Raw genomic sequence first — 18868 nt, 5'->3', positions numbered from 1 at the left:
AGGGTTTAGGTAGACATAGCCAAAGAATTCCTTAATCCCACCAAGAGGATGGGGTGGACTACCTTACAGTCTCATAGAAAGTCCTCACGGTTGAGGATAGGGGTGTGGTTTGCCTTTCTTACAGGGGACATAAAGATATTCAAATCATCATGAAAGGGTATCAACTTCTGATCTAGAAACAAGGTTAGGGTTATGGCTTCTTTGTGTTTATGTGCTGGCCATAGTTACCAATTATACAGCGCATTTAAATGGTTATAGGTTGCTGATGTCATTCAAATTTCAGAAGAACAGGGAATAACAATATTAGAAATGGGTCCTTTTTTGTATTTGCTGGGATAGTAGCCATGGGGAGTGGAAAGCTTGGCATGATGGCTGTGGAGTGTTGAATTATTTGAACTATTCACACTTACTGCTTCTCTGTTGGCAGGTTGCCGGAAGATATCACCATCAGAATGTTCCCACGACAATTCTCCATCTCCTGTTTATCAAAGGGAGAAAAGAAAGAATCATACATACATAGAAGGGAAAACTATCACCCTTGTGACCCAGCAACATTTTTGGTACTATGATCCCAAAGTTTTCAAGATGTTTTAGCTTTGTGGCTGCCCTTCAAGAAAACAACACTGAAAGATTTCTCTGGGTGTGCCTCATTTATCAAAACAACTCTGAAGAAAGTTGTCACTTCCTAAATAGACCATATAGCAATATTGTCCATGATTTGGAAAATGAAAGGGAAAGTAATCCCTTTCCACCTTAATAGATTGCCCTATTGTCACTTTTGCTTACATTATTCCAGTGACAGTTAAGGATATTGTAGTTCTTATTTAACTTGTGTATAAACCACCCTTAAACAAAGAGTTTTTAGGGTTTTGTCTGTCATTATTCGTTAAATTCACCATTACAAATCTGAGAAGTTATGACTAGATATGAAATGTAAGGGAAAACTTGCTATGATTAGAGTGTTTACATAATAAATACCCAACCTCTCTCCTTTACTTTCACCTGCCATACCTTTTTTAGGTTAATATGACTCCATCACTGCTGTCTTCCAGACTAACTGCTTTTAGGAGGCTGATCTACTTTCAGCCTTTAGGGTGACAAACACATAACAGATATGGATATTTCTCAGCTGATTAAAAATAAAAATCAAGAGGATCATTTCCAAGAGTATTACATTGTGTTACCTACAACCAAGCAAGTAGATGGGTAGAACCAGGGTTTAGAGATGTTTACACTACTTTAAATGAGCATCAATTAAATTATATATGTGTGTGTATATATATATGTGTGTATCAGAAGATAAATTTGCTATGTAACCAGAAATTTCATGGAATAATAATATGAAAAGTGTGTATGTATATATGTGTGTATATGTATGTGTGTGTACATATATATATAATTTTCCATTCTAATTCATCTCCCAAGTTTCCAAAAACCTACATATATATAGTCACATGTTACTGATTTAAGAATGTATCAGTATTATTTGGGATATTATGCTATGTCATTGGTTTTAGGGCTTAAAAAGGACTGGAAAACTAGTTTAATAGCAATATTAGGATCAGATAGTGCCTTATAACAAAGTATGGCCTTGTCCCTTCATAATTCAAAGATGAGAAAAATGAGGAATTTTGAAGATTTGACTGATCGACAGGACAATCTTTCTAAAAGACCACTTTGATTGTATAATCATGTCATTTTCTGATCAAAACACTCAGTGGATTCCCATCCAAGACTCTCACAATTAGCCCCTACCTCATTTTTATTGAACATGTGTCTCCCACCCAATTATCTCAGCTACTTTAAAATGGGAACCCTTTGATGTTCTTGCTCTTCATTGAACATGCGACTCCCATCCTCAGTTCCAAGGTTTACTTCCAAGGTTTGCTTCATGTTATTCTTCTTTGAAAAATCACCTTTCCATCTTGCCCTACCTATGGCTATGAAAACCATTTAGGTTTGTTCCCCCTTTCAAAGCCTTCCCCAAACTCATATTTCCAATTGCCTAAAGGACATCCTGTGGGCTGAGAAATGTAGAAGACTTCACACATAACTTTGTCCAACAGCTCCACTTAAGAGATGGAGAAACCAGGACTCAGAGAGGGTAAGTAGCCAGCCACAGCCAAATAATAAGCTTGTGAGAATGAATATTAAAATCCCAGGTTTCAGGACTGGCACTGTGGTGTAGTGGGTAAAGCCACCACCTGCAGTGCCGGCATCCCCTGTGGGTGCCAGTTCGAGTCCCGGCTGCTCCACTTCTCATCCAGCTCTCTGCCATGGCCTGAGAAAGCAGCAGAGGATGGCCCAAGTGCTTCGGCCCCTGCACCCACGTGGGAGACCCAGAAGAAGCTCCTGGCTCCTGGCTTCAAATCGGCGCAGCAGCTCTGGCCGTTGCGGCTATCTGGGGAGTGAACCAGCGGACGGAAGACCTCTCTCTTTGTCTCTACCTCTCTCTAACTCTGTCTTTCAAATAAGTAAAATAAATCTTAAAAAAATAAGCATAGAGTGATGTGGGCAGACTATCTCAACTGAAAGGAATGGCATTTGCAAATGAAGAAAGCTTAGAACAGCAAGTCATAGATTGGAGAGAGCAAGCAGGTGTGGCTTGAGTAGAAACTTCAGATGTGGAAACAGGACTAATGGGGCTGGTGATTACACAGGGGAAAAAGCAGAAGGCAGAAAGGGGAGTGAAAGGGTAAAGAGAGAGTGCGGTAAGTTGTTGAAGTAACTAATTGCTGCATGGAGTTTATGAAAGATTGAAGAATTGATATTTGATCCTGTTACTGGCTTTTCACAGAGGGCTAGCTATGGTAAAAATGACATTTGTCAAAGTTGCTTCTTGTGCTGTAGTGTAGACTACTGGGGAACACTGCAATCTTGGAGGGCAAACGGGAAGGAGCTATAGAAAAATAGGATAGACTATGAGCATCTGCCTAGTCTTAGAGCAGAAGAGTAAGGTCCAGACGGAAGATGTGATCAGGAAGCAGGAAGATAAAGGAGAAGACAGTATAAAATGACTCTGGCTGCAAATCTGGAGGGCTGGGGAGTGGCACGGACAGTGACTGAGTGGAAATCAACTTAGATGGACTTGTCCTGGCTTAGCTGCCAGTGGTGAGTCTGAGCCATATGATAGCAGACCAGAAAGAAGATGAGAAACCAGAAAGAGGTCCACCAGTAAATGGCAAAACGAACTGTAAAATCATTAAAAAAATGTAAAATCCATAGTATGTTGTTTCAAGACTAAATCAAGTAGCCAAAAGAGAAAACAAATCATGAAGGACAAATGACAGAATAGCTCTCTTCAGCGAATGTCCTTTAAAAGTGTAGATTTCACGATTAGCATTGACATGAAAGGTTTACCTAGCATGGCCTTCTGAGAAGTTCAATTTTTTAAATGGGCTTTCATAATGTCAAAGCATTATAGAAGTATACAGTCCCTGTTACAAATGAGATTAAGTGGGTCAATATTAAGCATGGGAGCAGAGTATTAGTACACAACTTCAGATGAATGTGGCACAACCTGTATTTGAAAACCCAAGCACTTCTGGATAGACATGTGTACCTAAATTTGAACCATCTCAGTTCATTAAAAACTACCATAGCCAATCCATTATTTCTGAGTATCTAACTATGTATGTATGTATCTATCTATCTTACACAAATATATATAAACACTAGGAACACCTAGCATTTCCGTTGCCTCTGCAATGTCAAAGTCATCAATGTGGCATTATCTAAGCTTGAATGTTCTATTAAGTAGTTGCCAATGATTTCAACATTTTAGTTATTCTATTAAACTATAAACTGAAGACATCTTAAATGTCAATATTTTGTGTGCTAATAGGTGGTTCTTTAGACCTGGGTAGTTTCTGTCTGGGTAGCTGAAAATAGGTCCTGCATATCTATATCTATATCTATACCTATACCTATATATATATATTTATAATCTCAGATACTATATTTTGGGAAAAAAGTAGACACCAATACCCTAAAAAACATGTTTCTTATCTTTTTGATTCACTGGATAATCTACCTTGAGTGAGATGGAGCCTCTTTCTTTCAGCCAAGGCTTTTTTGTAAAAAATAATGATTCTAATGGAGACAGATGGATTCTAGTTAATTCCGAGAAGCAACAAGATGTAATTTTAACCAATTTTTTAAACCAAAATGAAAAACAACTCTAGTGTACTGTATGTCAAACAATATTCATTTAACCTTAAAAGCCACATGTGTTGTTTATTCAAACCTCAATTATACTCTGAGTGGTACCCTATGGAGCTGGAATGGTTTGGCTTTCTGGTAATGGGAGAAATGAAGAACAAGTATTTGAAAAATGGTCAAAAGCTAGGCTGAAGTTCAGACTGTTTATAACTCCCATGGCTTCCATTAATCTCCAGTTGGCTTGAACAGGTCAGGGAAGCAAGCCCTGTCCTCTCAAAAGGACTGAGTGTACAATGAAATTCTGAAATACCCACAAAGGTAAGTATCAGGCAGCAAAATTATGCCAGCATGAGGCTACTTCCGAACAACACAAGACTTCATAAATAGGGTGGCCAGAGGGCCCAATTTATTTGGGACAATCGAGATTTATGGCTTACTTTTCTAGCAGATATTAATTATCATGACTGCCACTTTTGTTTTCAAAAGTGTTTTGGTTTGGATAGTAAATTATATAGTCTAATTATAAAGCAAATATTAAAAATGAAATGACTCTTTGAGGTGGGATGTACGAGATGAACTTTCAGAGGAATGAAGTGAAATAAGCAGAATCTGAGCAAATAGTGAAAAGATTTTTGAGGGAAAGTAGAAGAGGGCACCAAGAAAAAAAATCCCATTGTGTCAATCCCACCCCGTGTCACCAGGTTCTGTGGTAGGGTATATTTAATTGCCTATATTCAGTACCCAAGCTAGAGATGAAGGAGTAGGTGGAAGCAGATGACCTCAGGAGGCCTCTGCCATACATTTAATTTTACAAATTCTTCAGGGATGGGGACAGTGTGTTGAAATATAAAGGAACTTTTGGCCGGCACTGTGGCTCACTAGGCTAATCCTCCGCCTGCGGCGCCGGCACCCCGGGTTCTAGTCACAGTTGGGGTGCTGGATTCTGTCCTGGTTGCCCCTCTTCCAGGCCAGCTCTCTGCTGTGGCCCGGGAAGGCAGTGGAGGATGGCCCAAGTGCTTGGGCCCTGCACCCCATGGGAGACCAGGAGAAGCACCTGGCTCCTGCCTTCGGATCAGCGCAGTGTACCGGCTGCAGCACGCTGGCCGCAGCGGCCATTGAGGGGTGAACCAATGGAAAAGGAAGACCTTTCTCTCTCTCTCTCTCTCTCTCTCTCTCTCTCTCTCTCACTGTCTACTCTGCCTGTCAAAAAAAAAAAGTAAGAAATATAAAGGAACTTTTAACAACACTGAAATAAAGATTGTCCATTGACAGACATTTGAGCCCTAATAATGACAAATAGTACTACAAGAAGTCTTCCAGTCTTACAAAATGGACAGTCATTTCTTTTTAGAAAGTACTTTATTATCAAATAAAATATTTTATTGTTTGGGCTGTCAATACAAGCTTTTAGCATTTTTAACAAAATATTTGCTTGAGAAATACTAAGGCACAGACAAGGGGGAACTTCCTGCCAACAATAGCAAGCCAAATCTGAAGAGGAGTACAAAAGCATTTAACCAGAAAAATCAGCAATACTTTTTAAAAGGCACATTGTGAGAGTGCATGTGTTTGCAGGAAGGAATCAGGAGAGAGAAAATTAAGAAACTATTAGATGGTCTGTGCTCAGGACACACTTCTTTCACAATGAAGATACAGTTAAACAGATCCAAGTTCATGGCTAGAAATGGGGTATTGCTTCTCGGAGTAGTCCCAATGCATGCATCTGCTGGATTCTTACCATATCTGGCCCTTGGGAGCAGAGTCATCACAGTCTGTTCCTCCAAGTAGTCTCAGAAAAAACAGAGTTCCCAAACTTATTTCACTTCCCCAAGTTCACAGGCAATATAGTGTAATAGCTAAGAGAACAGACTGGAGCCAGACAGCCTGGATCCAAATCCTGGCTCTGCCCCTTCCTGCCTCTGTAACTTTGGGCAAACAAATTAATCTCTCTGTGCCTCAGTTTCTTTATTGCTGAAATGGAGACAATAATGGCTACTTCGCAGGGTTGTAATTATTACATACATTCATACATACAAAGTGTCTGGCACATGGTAATTGTCATGTAAGTACTAGCTATTGTTCCCTTACCCCTTACTTCCCCTTTCTGTCCACTTCTTTTTCTTCCTTCTCCTTAAGAATAACTTACATATGGGAAAAGCTCGGCTTAGGAGACTCCTGTAAGTGTGCTAGATGTTTAACAGAGCAGAGTTTGGATTAAATACACAAATAAACAAAGCCTAGAAAAGGGAAAATTTGTGCCTGCCCATAGAAAGGCAATCATTACATTTCTAAATCACCAGAAGCCAGGGACCTGGGGATAGAAAACAATGATTGCAGAGATTTCTTCAGGTCAAACCTCCTAATGTGGCTTAGATTCTCTCATAATTATGCTAGTCCTGCCTTTATTTCCATCTTTTAGAAAAGGAGTCTGCATCTTAATTAAAGCATGTTTTCTCTCTTGGCTAAAAAGGATAGATATCTGCTTCATTGGGAGACAGTGCAATTTACATAGCAATAAATCAGAGTGTTAAAATTCTCAGTACCTAAAGAAAGCAGGGTCCTATGCTAACATCTCCATGAATTGAAGATAAAAAGCAGAACAAAGAAGGGAAACTCAATGATCTAGCCATATATACCATCTGGTCAACCTGGGAATGAAAAGCAGTCAGTTTTAAGGTCCCTCTTTTCCCCCCAACAGCAGCATTTTGGCTTCCTGGCCTACCCAAAGTGGACTGAATTGCTTGGTAGGAGTGAGGGACAAGGATCTGGTTTTAACAGTTGAACCCACACAGAACATAGATGTAGTCATACTGGCCCATGCTTGAATCAACTGGACAATTATACAAGGGTACTTTAAACATTCATTTTGGTGCAAAAATTCTTTTGCATATATAGTCTTTCCATCAGATGCATTTTGATGTAGTGAAATAAACTTATCTTTTCATTTTCTTTTTGCACAAGTGGTATGAAGTATCCTGGTATCAACTGTCCACTTTTCTCAGGCTGTGGAAACTCTCTAAGTTCTTACAGTTATAATGTGGACAATATTCAAATATCATTCCCCAACCTGGCATTGCTCCTTTTTCTCATGTTCCTTTTCTGTCTGTTTACACTGTCAGCCAACCAAGCAGATTGATGTCTATAAATGTTGTAGTCTAAGCTCATGATGACTATTTTAATGTGAGTAATGGGCACATCCAATGATGTGTTTCCAGGCAGCCATGCCATTCCTTGAAGTAGTTAGAAAGAATAAGGCTGAAGGAAGAGTGGCTCTAACCACCCGTGCAGAAATAATTGCTCTGAAATGCTTCACTGGGAATTCTTTATTTTTATTGTAGAACCAGACTTATACACACACAAAAAGGGTCTCTAACTCCACAAATGGGATGGCACATTATTGACCCTGACAGGATATCCCAGATGGCCAATTAGGAATCATCACTATTAATTTGTTAAGCTCAATATGAAAGCCAATGTTGTCTCATCCACTGTATGAAAGACTTTCTATCTAGAAAGAAATTTTCTAGACATAAGAGGCATGCCAAGAAGAAAGAGATGACCTCAGAGGGGTTGGGGGAATCCTGTGGAGATGAATTCTGAGCACAAGAGATGGGCAGAGAACGAAAACAACCTGGAAAATTTCCATGAAGAGAAGAAGATTCCAATTGGGATTTAGAAGAGAAGAGGGAGACAAGAAAAGTACATTTCAGACGTGGTCCCATATTTATGAACATAAGCTATTCACTTTTGTAAAAGAATTGTTAATGGTGGTTAGATTATTATCTAACTTTGAAAAGATGAGAATATTTCAATAAAGTTTGAAATTTAGATGAGAGCATACTAAAAATTATTGAGCTTTTTAAATTTCACTTTATTGTGGTAAGAACATTTAAGATGAGATCTAGCCTCTTAACAAATTTCTTAAGTATATAATCCAGTATTGTTAAGTATAGGCACAATGTTGTACAGTAGATCTCCAGAATATATGCATCTTGGGGGAAGAAATGGGGAATATCTAATCAACAGGCATAAAATTTCAGTTATACAAGATGAATTTTTATTTTTCCAACTTTTTTATTTGAGAGGCAGAGGAAGAGACAGAGAAACACAGAGAAAGAGAGACAGTCCTTCCAATCACTGGTTCACTCTCTAAATGCCCACAATAGCTGGAGCTGGGCCAGGCCAAACCTGGGAGCCAGACACTCCATCTAGATCTCCCACATGGTAGCAGGAACCCAACTGCTTTAGCCATCACCTGCTTCTTTCTAGGATCTCCGCTAACAGAAAGTTGGAACAGGAAGCCAGAGCTGGGTATCCAACTACGTAACTCTGATATGGGATGCAGGTGTCATAACTAGCATCTTCAACTCTAATCCAAATAGTCATCCATGAATTTTTATTTTTAAAGTGATGTTTCTCGCGAACAAGGTTTCTTTCCTATCATCATGACCAAGAGATGTTAGTATTTCTGCAGAAAATGTGGACCAAAACAAAAACAACTTGAGACTGATTTGTGAAGATCTACATTTGGAATTGCTTGGTATTTTCCCATTTTCTTTGATTTCAAAAATTTTGAAAAATTTGCTTTGACTTTTATGATTAAAAATATGAAATACCTCACACACCACTTCCCTCAAGATCCCCAAATTCTAACAAAAATGACATCTGAAATGCAGATTTGCAGGGTTTTTGTTTGTTTTTGGTTAGGAAAATCAAGAGTCTTAGGGAAAGTGGCAGTTGTCTTGAACACTGACATATTACCTTGAAACTATTGCTTCCTTGAAGGAGTTAGCAAAAATATCCCAATTTGGGGCTGGCATTGTGGCACCATTTGCAATGCCAGCATCTCATATCAGAGGGCCAGTTTGAGTCCTCGCTACACAGTTGCTGATCTAGCTTCCCGCTAATGTGCCTGAAAAGGCAGCAGATGATGACAGAAGTGCTTGGGTCCCTGCCACCAATGTGGAAGATCTGGATGAAGTTCTTGCCTCCTGGCTTCAGCCTGGCCCAGCCCTAGCTGTTGCAGCCATTTGTGGGAGTGAACCAGTGGATGGAAAATCCTCTCTCTCCCCTTCTTTTTTTCTCTTTCTCCCTCACTCTGCCATTCAAACAAATATGTTTTTTTAAAAAAGTATCTCCATTTCATAAAAAGAGACATCAATTTTCTCAATGGGCTCATTCAAGATGTGTTGGATGAATGGGCTTGGGTTGAATGAGTCCAGTCATTCCTCCTGCTTTCCTAGCCAAACTTGCACTTGGAGCACTGTCAAGAAATTTTTGTGACTGTGGCCCATTTTGTTTTTTGTTAAAATTTGTTAAATTATTTTTAAATATTTATTTTTATTTATTTGAAAGGCGGAGTTAGTAAGGGAGTGACAGAGAGAGAGAGATCTTCCATCTGCTGAGTTGACCACCCAAATGGCCACAACACAACAGCTGGGGCTGGGATAGGACAAACCCAAGAGCCTGGAACTCTATCCAGGTCTCCCAAATGGGCGGCAGAGGCTCAAGCACTTGGGCCATTTTCCACTGTTTGTCCAGGAGCATTAGCAGGGAGCTGGATTGGAAGTGAAGCAGTCAGGAATTGAACCAGAGCCCATATGGGATGATGGCAGCATAGGCAGCTTAAAGCCCTCTGCACCACAGGCTGTACCCTGTCTTTGTTTTTAATAAATCCTTCAGTATTATATATGCTTAATACTATACTAGGGGAAATAGGGGCAAAATAAAAGATAGTGTTTGTGTTACAAAACTTCCCAGTTGAAAAGCCGAGACAAAATATTGAATAATACAAGAAAACACTGTTAAAAGCTGAACTCTATTGCTGTGGTTTGGGTGTGGTTGGTCCCTAACAAAATTCATGTTGAAATCTTACTGCAATATAGTGATATTGGGATGTGGGGCCTTTAAGAGGTAGTAGTGTCTTTTTCATGAGACTAGATTAGTTCTCATGGAAATGGATTCATTCTCATGAGACTGGATTGTTATGAAGTGGGTCAGCTCCTGGCCCCTTCCCTCTGTTCCATGTGTACCTGCTTCCCCTTTTACTTTCCTATCATGCATAGAGCAACATGAGACTGTCACCAGAGGCACAGCAGAAGCAGCTACTTGATCTTGAATTTGCAGCCTCCAGGACTTGAATTAAATATACCTCTTTATAAATTACCCAGTCTTGTTTATTTCATTAAGCAACACAAAACAGACAATGATGACACATCTATGAACCACACTAAGGCCTAAAGGTGGTCAAAGATGAAGGAGATCAATGAGGAGTAGAATGATTAGGCAAGACTACTTAGAAAAGTTCAACTGTAACTGGATCTTGAAAGATGAATGTAATCCTAATAGGTAGAATAGAGGAGGAAAACTATTCCAAGCTGTGGGGAGTAAGAAAGGTTTATTACAGGAGGGAAGGTGAGAAGGAACATAGCATGTTACAGGACAAAGTAGAGAAGAAGGTGTGTTGGTGTCAAAGGATTGAAGATGGGTAGGTTAAGGAAGAATCAGATTGCTACACAGAGGGCCTGAGTGTGTGTGTATGTGCATGTACGTGTGTGTGTGTGCACGCGTGTGTGCATGTCTGCATGTTATTAATTAATTAATTTGAGAGGGAGAGAGACAGAGACAGAGAGAAAAACAGCTCTCATCTGTTGGTCCATTCCCCAAATGCCCACAATAGCTCAGACTTGGCTTGGCTGAAACCAGGAGCCAGGAAGTCTAAGTCTCACGTGTGGGTGTCAGCAACCCAACTAATTGAGCATCAGTGCTGCGTCTCAGGTCAGTATTAGCAGGAAGCTGGAGACAGGAGGAGAGCCAAGCACTGAATCCAGGGCACTCTGATATGGACAAAGACATCTTAACTAGTGTCTTAACCACTATGCAAAACCAGAGGGCCTTTAAAAACAAGCTGAAGAATTTAGATTGCACAATGTGGTAAGAAATGGCAGACACTGACCTACATGATCAAGTAGCTCCTTAAGAAGGAAATTACTGAAGTATAAAAAGAGTAATGTAGAGGCTCCCACAGCATCAGTGTGTGTGACGGGAGTGATGTTTCTATCGTGGCATTAGAAGTTGGGGATCCCGAGAGTATAGGACTGTCAACAGTTACCTCCCTAACTTTTGAGCCCATCCTCCCTCACTCTGGATTGCGGAGACTGAAGAGGAATGTGGTGTGAGTTCAGACCAGAGAGACAGTCCTAGGAATCTTCCTTTACCTCCTCATCAGGCTGATCCTCTCAATTACTGGCTTTTATGACAATTTTCTTTTGTGGCATGTAGCATGGTTGAAATTACACATTTACTTGTACCATTAGATAGTAAATGACTGTCTTCCTCACTAAAACTCCATGAGGGATGATTTAATGTCTGTTTCTATTCACCACTGCATCTCCAGCACTGGCATTGCCAGGGATTTAGTAGTTGCTTTACAAATGTCTGCTGAATTAAATGAGATAGGTATCTATACTTGGGCCTCTTCAGGCCTAGAAATAGAGAGAAGGGTTAAATTAGTTGATCCCTGTGGTCAGAGTGGGTAAATTGGAGCCTTGATCAATAAAGATGAGCAGTGTCATTACTCTCTCAGAGCTATTGGCTTCTGCCAATATGCACTGTATATCTCTTCCCCCCCACCCTTACTCCTGTGCACTAAGACAAGTCACTTGTCACACTCCCATGAATGGTTCCAACAGATAGTGTAGGGATTAAGAACTTGGGACTCCCACCAGACTTACTAGGTTCAAATTCTAGCTCTGTCACTTACTAGTATGTGTCCTTGGGCACATCACTTCTCTGCCTCAGTTTCCTCATCTGTAGAATGGGGATAAAATAGTTTCTACTGCTGCTGTAAGGATCAAATGAGTTGCTCTATTCACAAGTTCTTAGAACACTTCCTGGAATGTACTAAGTGCTACATACATACACTGTTTACCAAATGCATATTTGGCTTTCAATATGGTCCATAGGCTATCCCAAATACCAAAGGTCCAAGCACATAGCCTTCCCTTTTGCTTGGCAAGATAGGCAGAAGACAGGAAAGAGACGTGATAAATGGTAGAGGGAACCTGGGTATGGGTTTGGGTTTGAGGCCTGCCTGCCCAGAATGTGGCATGGGGGTAGCAAAATCTCTAAAGAGTTATTTTTCTTCTGATAAAGTTTCCTTTGAGGTTCCAGGGCCTGTTGGAGCTCTGCTTCCAGTCCAGATGAGGTTTGCTGAAGTGCCAGCAATGACACGCCCCCCTGCCAACATTCCTGACTGTCCTAGCCTCATGGACAAGTCTAACCAACTGAGGCTGGGGCTGAGAGTCAATCCACATCTAGGATTGCTGCCCGGCCCAAGAAGAGGGCACAAATTAACATTTCAATGAGGCCTTTTATAGGGAGGTCTGCAAAGTTCAGCACTCAAAGGTTATTTCTTCTTCAGTATTTGGCCCCCAGTTAGGGTGGCCAGCATAGGAGAGAAGTGTCTGGGTTCCCTGCTAGATGAGTAATGTGCTTACACAACATACCTCTTTGTAAAAACATCATTTCAACAGACAAAAATATCTAGGTGCTTCAGAAATGAGGACTTCAAAAGAGTTTCAACCACATCATATACAACTGAAAGATGTAAAGAAATTGGAGGCCCAGAAAAAACAACAATTTTTATAAAAGTGTGGGATTTAGTCTTTATAAGCAAAGATGAAAGAAAATGGTGTGTTTAGGCTAGAGAAGAGATGGCAAGGAAAGAACTTAAGGAATCATCAAGTATATGAGGGAACAATACATGATCAGTAATAACGAGCTTTTATCTGTTGCTTCTGAGGCCATAATAAAAGGAAAGTCATTTAAATTGTGACAAGAGAACTGGAGAGAAGATAGTCCCAGGATCTGTTACTACAAGAAAGACTAGAAATAAAGATCTGTCTATGAAGATGAAATAAGTAAAAAGGCAAAGCTACTGGAGATAGAGGAGAAGGTTCAATTCTATTTAACTCTAGAAGAATAAATATAGCAATTATTACATAGAATATAACTATTATAATTTATTAAGCAATTTTAGGCCATCTCCTAGCACTTTTATGCCATCTCAGTTCATCTTCACAGCCATTCCATGTGTTGTAACCTCCATTTTTACAGCTGAGGAAACCATGGTTCTGAATGAGTTAAGTAGCATGGCCAAGGTAAGTGCACTAACAGGTAGTAGCCCAACCATAGAAATCTATGTCCTCTGGTTTCAGGAACTATATCCTCTAATTGCATTTCCTCTCAGATGCAGTAATATATCATTTTGCAGTTTCCTTTCCTTTATCAATTGTTCTTCAGTTCAGATTTTACAAATCTTTTTGCCCAAGCAAAATAATCTCAGCTTAACAACTGCATTATAGCAACCACTTGGTTATATTAGCAGTCACAGGTGGATCTCTGCTCAGCAAGGACTTTCTTTCCTTTGGGGAAGACTCAAAATAGATAAGGGGATAGATAAGAAAAAAGGTGAGGGATAAAGTGTCTGTCTTTCCTAGACATGGAATCTAATAGCTGTAGTATAAAACAAACATATGAGGAGCCTTCAAAAAGCTGGTGCAATGATGAAATTAAAAGATAAATTTGTTAAATTCATGCATGGTGTTTTCATAATATGCATTTTCCGTGAACTTTTTGAAGTACTCTTATGTGTGCTCATACTGTGAGAAACAGGTTTGGAAAGTCCCAGGGCCTTGTTGAAGCATAAATCAAATTAGGTTGTAACTGAATCCATATTGACTCTGGAGGGCTGGTACAAATAATTTATTAAAAGAGATGAGCATATACTGGTAGTCAGAAGAAGGTCATTCCTTCTAAAGAGAAATATTAATGATACTTTCCTGCTGTGGGATAGGGAGGGAAAAAAAACCTAGGACTCAGGAATGACACCAAATTACCTCCCAAAAAACAACCTAGGACTCAGAAATGACACCAAATCATTTCCTACTGACCACGAAGCAATGAACAGTTGAAACTATAGTCTATCAGTAATTCAGGGGAATAACACAGCAATCTTATCCCATTTTAATAGCATTGAATTCCAATCATGCCTGTCTAGTAATCTTTGAATGAGCACCTATTCTGTGCCGACTGTAGTGGAGAAAATGAAGATGAACCAGAAAGAATCTCCACCTTAAGACTTTTACACAGTGATATAGCTGTTCAGATACTGGCACAAATAATAAAAGACAAAAGGTAACAAGGTGATAAGTAGTATTGGAGAAGCACAAATTAATTACTGATTATTCCTAGAGAAGAGGTAGGTTTATGCTTAGGCTGACCTTTGAAAGATAAGTAGGATTTAGGAGAGTAGGGGTAATTAGAGATGGATGTGGGCAGGTGACAAAGAGAGAAAGATCTTCCAGCTGGTAGTTATCAAAATGTGACCCAAGGATGAGCTACATGAGGGGGCTGCATTTGAGCTAGGCCTTCAAGGACTACCAGAACTTCCACTGGCAAGGATGGAGGAAAATGACTTTCCAGAAAGAGGCAATATTCACTTCTCCCACCTTTATTGTACAAGTGAAGATGTTATTTAGGCAACCATTTTGTCATCTTTTCCTCCCAGCTCTTTATCATAAAATGGCTGCCATTCATTCACCACACACTTGGTTGCCACAGGGTCAGAACTGGTTGCTCCAAACATTCAGAGAGTAAAATTGGTTACTTTTCTATTAGTTTGTTTAGGTATCAGACTTTTAATAGGCAGTTTAAGTGCATCAAACTCAGATACAAAAACCATCCTTCCAGGGTATTCTCAAGTCATCGACTTGGTCATGGAATGGTTTCTCAAAGTGGTGATCCATAGACCATCATTTTGCATCAGTACGCACAATGGGATCTGTTTAATGGGCCCACATCAAGACTCATAAATCAGAATCTTTGCAGGTTGTGGCCCAGAAATTTGAGTTTCAACAAATTCTCTAGGTGATTCTGCAGCACATTAAAGTTTGAGAAACCCTGAGGGGAGGGGCAGAAAGCAAAGGTACAAAGGTTCGAGAATACAGGAACAATGTGAGTGGAACCTAAGGTAGAAGAATGGAAGAACACAAGCCTCTGAGGTGAATTGAGAAAGACCATGCAAGGCCTTCCCTGTCAACATCAGGGCCTTAACATATATTGTGGTAGCAACAGGAAGGCATCACTTTCAGGAGCAGAGTGTCATGGTTAAGATCCTGGACTCTAGAGCTAGACTGCCAGGAATCAAATCTTAGCTTCTTCTTGGGGGCTGGCGCTGTGGCATAGCAGGTAAAGCCACCACCTTCAGTGCCGGCATCTCATATGGGTGCCAGCCAGTTCGAGTCCTGGCTGCTCCACTTCCCCTCCAGCTCTCTGCTATGGCCTGGGAAAGCAGTACAAGATGGCCCAAGTCCTTGGGCCTCTGCATTCATGTGGGAGACCTGGAAGAAGCTCCTGGCTCCTGGCTTCAGATCGGTGCAGCTCCAACCATTTGGAGAGTGAATGAGCAGATGGAAGACCTCTCTTTCTCTGCTGCTCTGTAACTCTGCCTTTCAAACAAATAAATAAATAAATCTTTTTTAAAAAAATCTTAGCTCCTCATATCACTAGCTAGCTGATCCAGGACAAAGTTCTTAACCTCTTTCTTCCTCAGCTTCCTTATGCATAATATGGGGATAATACTACTATTCACTAAATAACATTGTTATGAGATCAAATTAGTTCACGTATGTAAAGTTCTTATAAGTGGGACTAGTATATAGTAAGTATGCTTACACAAAGTCTTCTGAACAGGGGTGTAGCAAGGTTACATTTCCCTTTTTTGGAAGAGTAAGATAGCAGTAATATCTAAGAGTCACTTAACTGTCCCCAACCAGAAAATCCTGTAAGCTTTCCCTCTCACTCAGTGTGGGTTTCAACCTTGTCTGCACATTGGAATCATCTCCCCCTCCTGGCTTAGGTATAAATCCACCAAGATTAATTCCAATATACAACCATGGTTGAGAACCAATACTCTAAATATAGGTCAAATTTGTCTACTTGTCTTTATGGAGTGCTCATTACATGCAAGGAATTCAGTTAGGTTCTTTTCTTGAGTTGTATCATTTAAACCTCATAACCATGTTGAAAGTAGGTGCTAACACTATCCTCACTTTAAGAACTGTTAGCAAGATTAAGTAAGGTCAGTCAGCCAGATAGGAGCAGAGTTGGGATTAGAACTTTGACAGTTTGGCCCCCAGAGGCTCTACTCTAAACCTCTGCTGTACACTGTGTCCTTGGTCCCAGCATTCACCTTCTCACACTAAAGAGGTTGCTTCATTATCCTTCTTCCTGGTCACTCCCACGTGCATTGCTGCCTCCCGGCAATTTAGTCTAGTCACAACAGCCAGTGAGACCCTTTAATACTTCAATTTGATGAAGCTATGCTCTTGTCTACAACCTTCTAATGGCTTCCCAATGCACTAAAAACTGGAATCCAAACATCTTCCAATGGCCTTCAATGCCCTGCATGGTCTAACTCCTGTTGACTGCTCTATCATCATCTTGTGTCAGTTTGAACCATAATATTCCAGCCATGCTAGTTCTTAGCTTCTTGGGATGCTCCAGGCTCTTCTCTGCTGGGAGACTTTGAATTTTCTTTTCTCTAGGCCTGAATGCTATTCTCAACACTCTTTTGCATAGATGGTTCCTTTTCATCATTTGGGTCTGAGTTTACATATCACCTCGTCAGAGAGGCCTTCCTGACCATCCAACCTGAAAAATCCTCTTGCTTTCTATTCCAGTCCTTTGTTATTACATTCCTAGTCCTAGCGTTGTTTGCATTTACCTATTATTTGTCTCCTCTGCTAAAATGTGAATTCTATCTGGGCAAAGGACATATCTTTTCTGCTATGGACACCGTTTTTGGTTGAGTAGGTTAGATATTGCACAGAGATGCCACAGCTAAAGAGATATATTCACAAGGATGTTTCTGGAAAATGTTAGCAAGCCATCCTAAGTAATGGAATCCTTTATGCAGTTCTTAAAAAGTTGCCATATGGTCTATATTTACCAATTCATACCCCATTTATATCACATGGTTGAACATGCAGAAGATGCTTAATAATATTAGGATACTCCAGTGGGAAATCAGAAAATGGGAGGAATATAGAATAGTGCTGATAGATTGAGTAATTTGAGAAGAGGCAACGAAAAGGAAGAATTAAATGTGATTAGGTTTGATCCTAGGAACCTAAAGGGGGAAAACAGCACTGTTACATTAAAAAAACAAGTGGAATCCAAAGATAAAAGACTAGTTGGAGAAGAAGATTCTATTTTGGATATAACTTGGGAAGATGATGTCTTCCATTTTGCTTTTATTGAGTTTGTCACCATTTTATTGTGGGATTTAAAAAATATGGCTAAATTTAGCCTGTACTCCTTCAAAATGGCCACATCAATGCTTTGCAGGATCCAATCTTCCTTTTATGGCTGTGCATGGAAATGGTCTGTGTTTTACGATACAATAATTTAGGGGCAACACTGCAAGGGATTAAGGAAGGAGAGATAAAGATATTCACTTTCACATTAGCTGACTCTTACCCATCCCTGCTGTTGTACTCCAGCACAGTTTCTTTCATGTAAGGTCCTTAAAAAATCAATCTGCTAATTGTTTTCTTTTTCCATTTTGTGAATGACTGTACCCCAAATACGAAGGTTACCACAGAAAATCCTCTTTCTCTAGGACACTAGACAGGTATTTTCCTCTCTTTTTAAGTTTTACTACTCAGGATGGTAGCACTCCGGATCTTGGGATACAGGACACTTACCTCTGCACACCCGGCAGCAAGAATCTGGAACAGAGACTGGGAATGCACAGGTTAGTTTGGGGCAAGTCTTGAGACCACAATATACATTCCCCTCCTGCCAAGGAGAAACAAAATTAAGATCAGAAGGATCTGGGATAAGTGTAAAAGCTTGCTCAGTACCAAGGATAAAGTAGGGCTTGAAACATAGTGCATCCTTCTAAATTTTTCTTTCATAGTTGGTTCTATATACTTCTTAAATTTTATTACACGTTGCTTATTTTTCTATTTACAATTTCTCAATGTCAGAGATTAAGTCACATAAAGGCGAGCAATCCTAGTTGGACACCCTGCTCTAAGGCGGTACAGACTAGTACATGAGGCTGCCAGGGCCTCCAAACTACCAGATTCAGCCTCACTCCTCTATGTTCATGCATTCCTCGGCCCTCATCATGCCCCAGTTGGATGCTGGGTATTTAAGGGAATGAATATGTGTGCCATAGCTACCATTTGTAACATTCTCTGGAGTCTCCCTTCCAAGTCAGAGACAAGCTCTCTAGGGTAATGCAAAACCATACCAGATGCTCTGAATTTCACAGCTCAGTCTAGCACACGGGAGAGGATACTATTTACTTGTGGTTACATCTATCTTTGCGAATAATCTGCATTTCCTACAATTCTATCTTCCAAAAATTATTCTTTAAGCTTTGCTCTGAGTTCTCAGAAGCATTTCCCTCTGGAGCTAGAAGAGTTTCTGAAAGGCTATTAGGAAAACTGGGCCACAACCAAATGCCCACAAATACCGAGATACTATATTTCTACTGAGAACTCCAAAGGGAAGGGATTCTGTAAATTCTCCCTGGCAATCCAGGGTTTAATGCCCCTTACAAGCAGAATAGTTGATTCTACATCTAACCTCATTCTTCCATACTTCAGCTTAACATTCATTTTACTCCACTTTC

At 40.1% G+C, this 18868-nt stretch overlaps 1 protein-coding gene across 13 annotated transcripts in view; it reads right to left on the bottom strand.

The window, feature by feature from the left end:
• CHRDL1 (chordin like 1) overlaps positions 1-18868 on the bottom strand; it is a 123594-nt gene that overhangs the window by 26636 nt on the left and 78090 nt on the right. For all 13 annotated transcript variants that reach the window (XM_017349994.3, XM_008272882.4, XM_070066553.1 and 10 more), the window contains exons 6-7: positions 17931-18024; positions 411-478 (exon numbers count right to left, since the gene is read on the bottom strand). In XM_017349994.3, the coding sequence (XP_017205483.2) occupies positions 411-478; positions 17931-18024 (162 nt within the window). The remainder of the gene's footprint in view (positions 1-410; positions 479-17930; positions 18025-18868) is intronic.

This window comes from Oryctolagus cuniculus, chromosome X (genome assembly GCF_964237555.1).
Source record: "Oryctolagus cuniculus chromosome X, mOryCun1.1, whole genome shotgun sequence".
Taxonomy (NCBI): domain Eukaryota; kingdom Metazoa; phylum Chordata; class Mammalia; order Lagomorpha; family Leporidae; genus Oryctolagus; species Oryctolagus cuniculus.
Note: the sequence above shows the minus strand (reverse complement) of the source record. Positions and strands in the feature narration are given on the sequence as shown.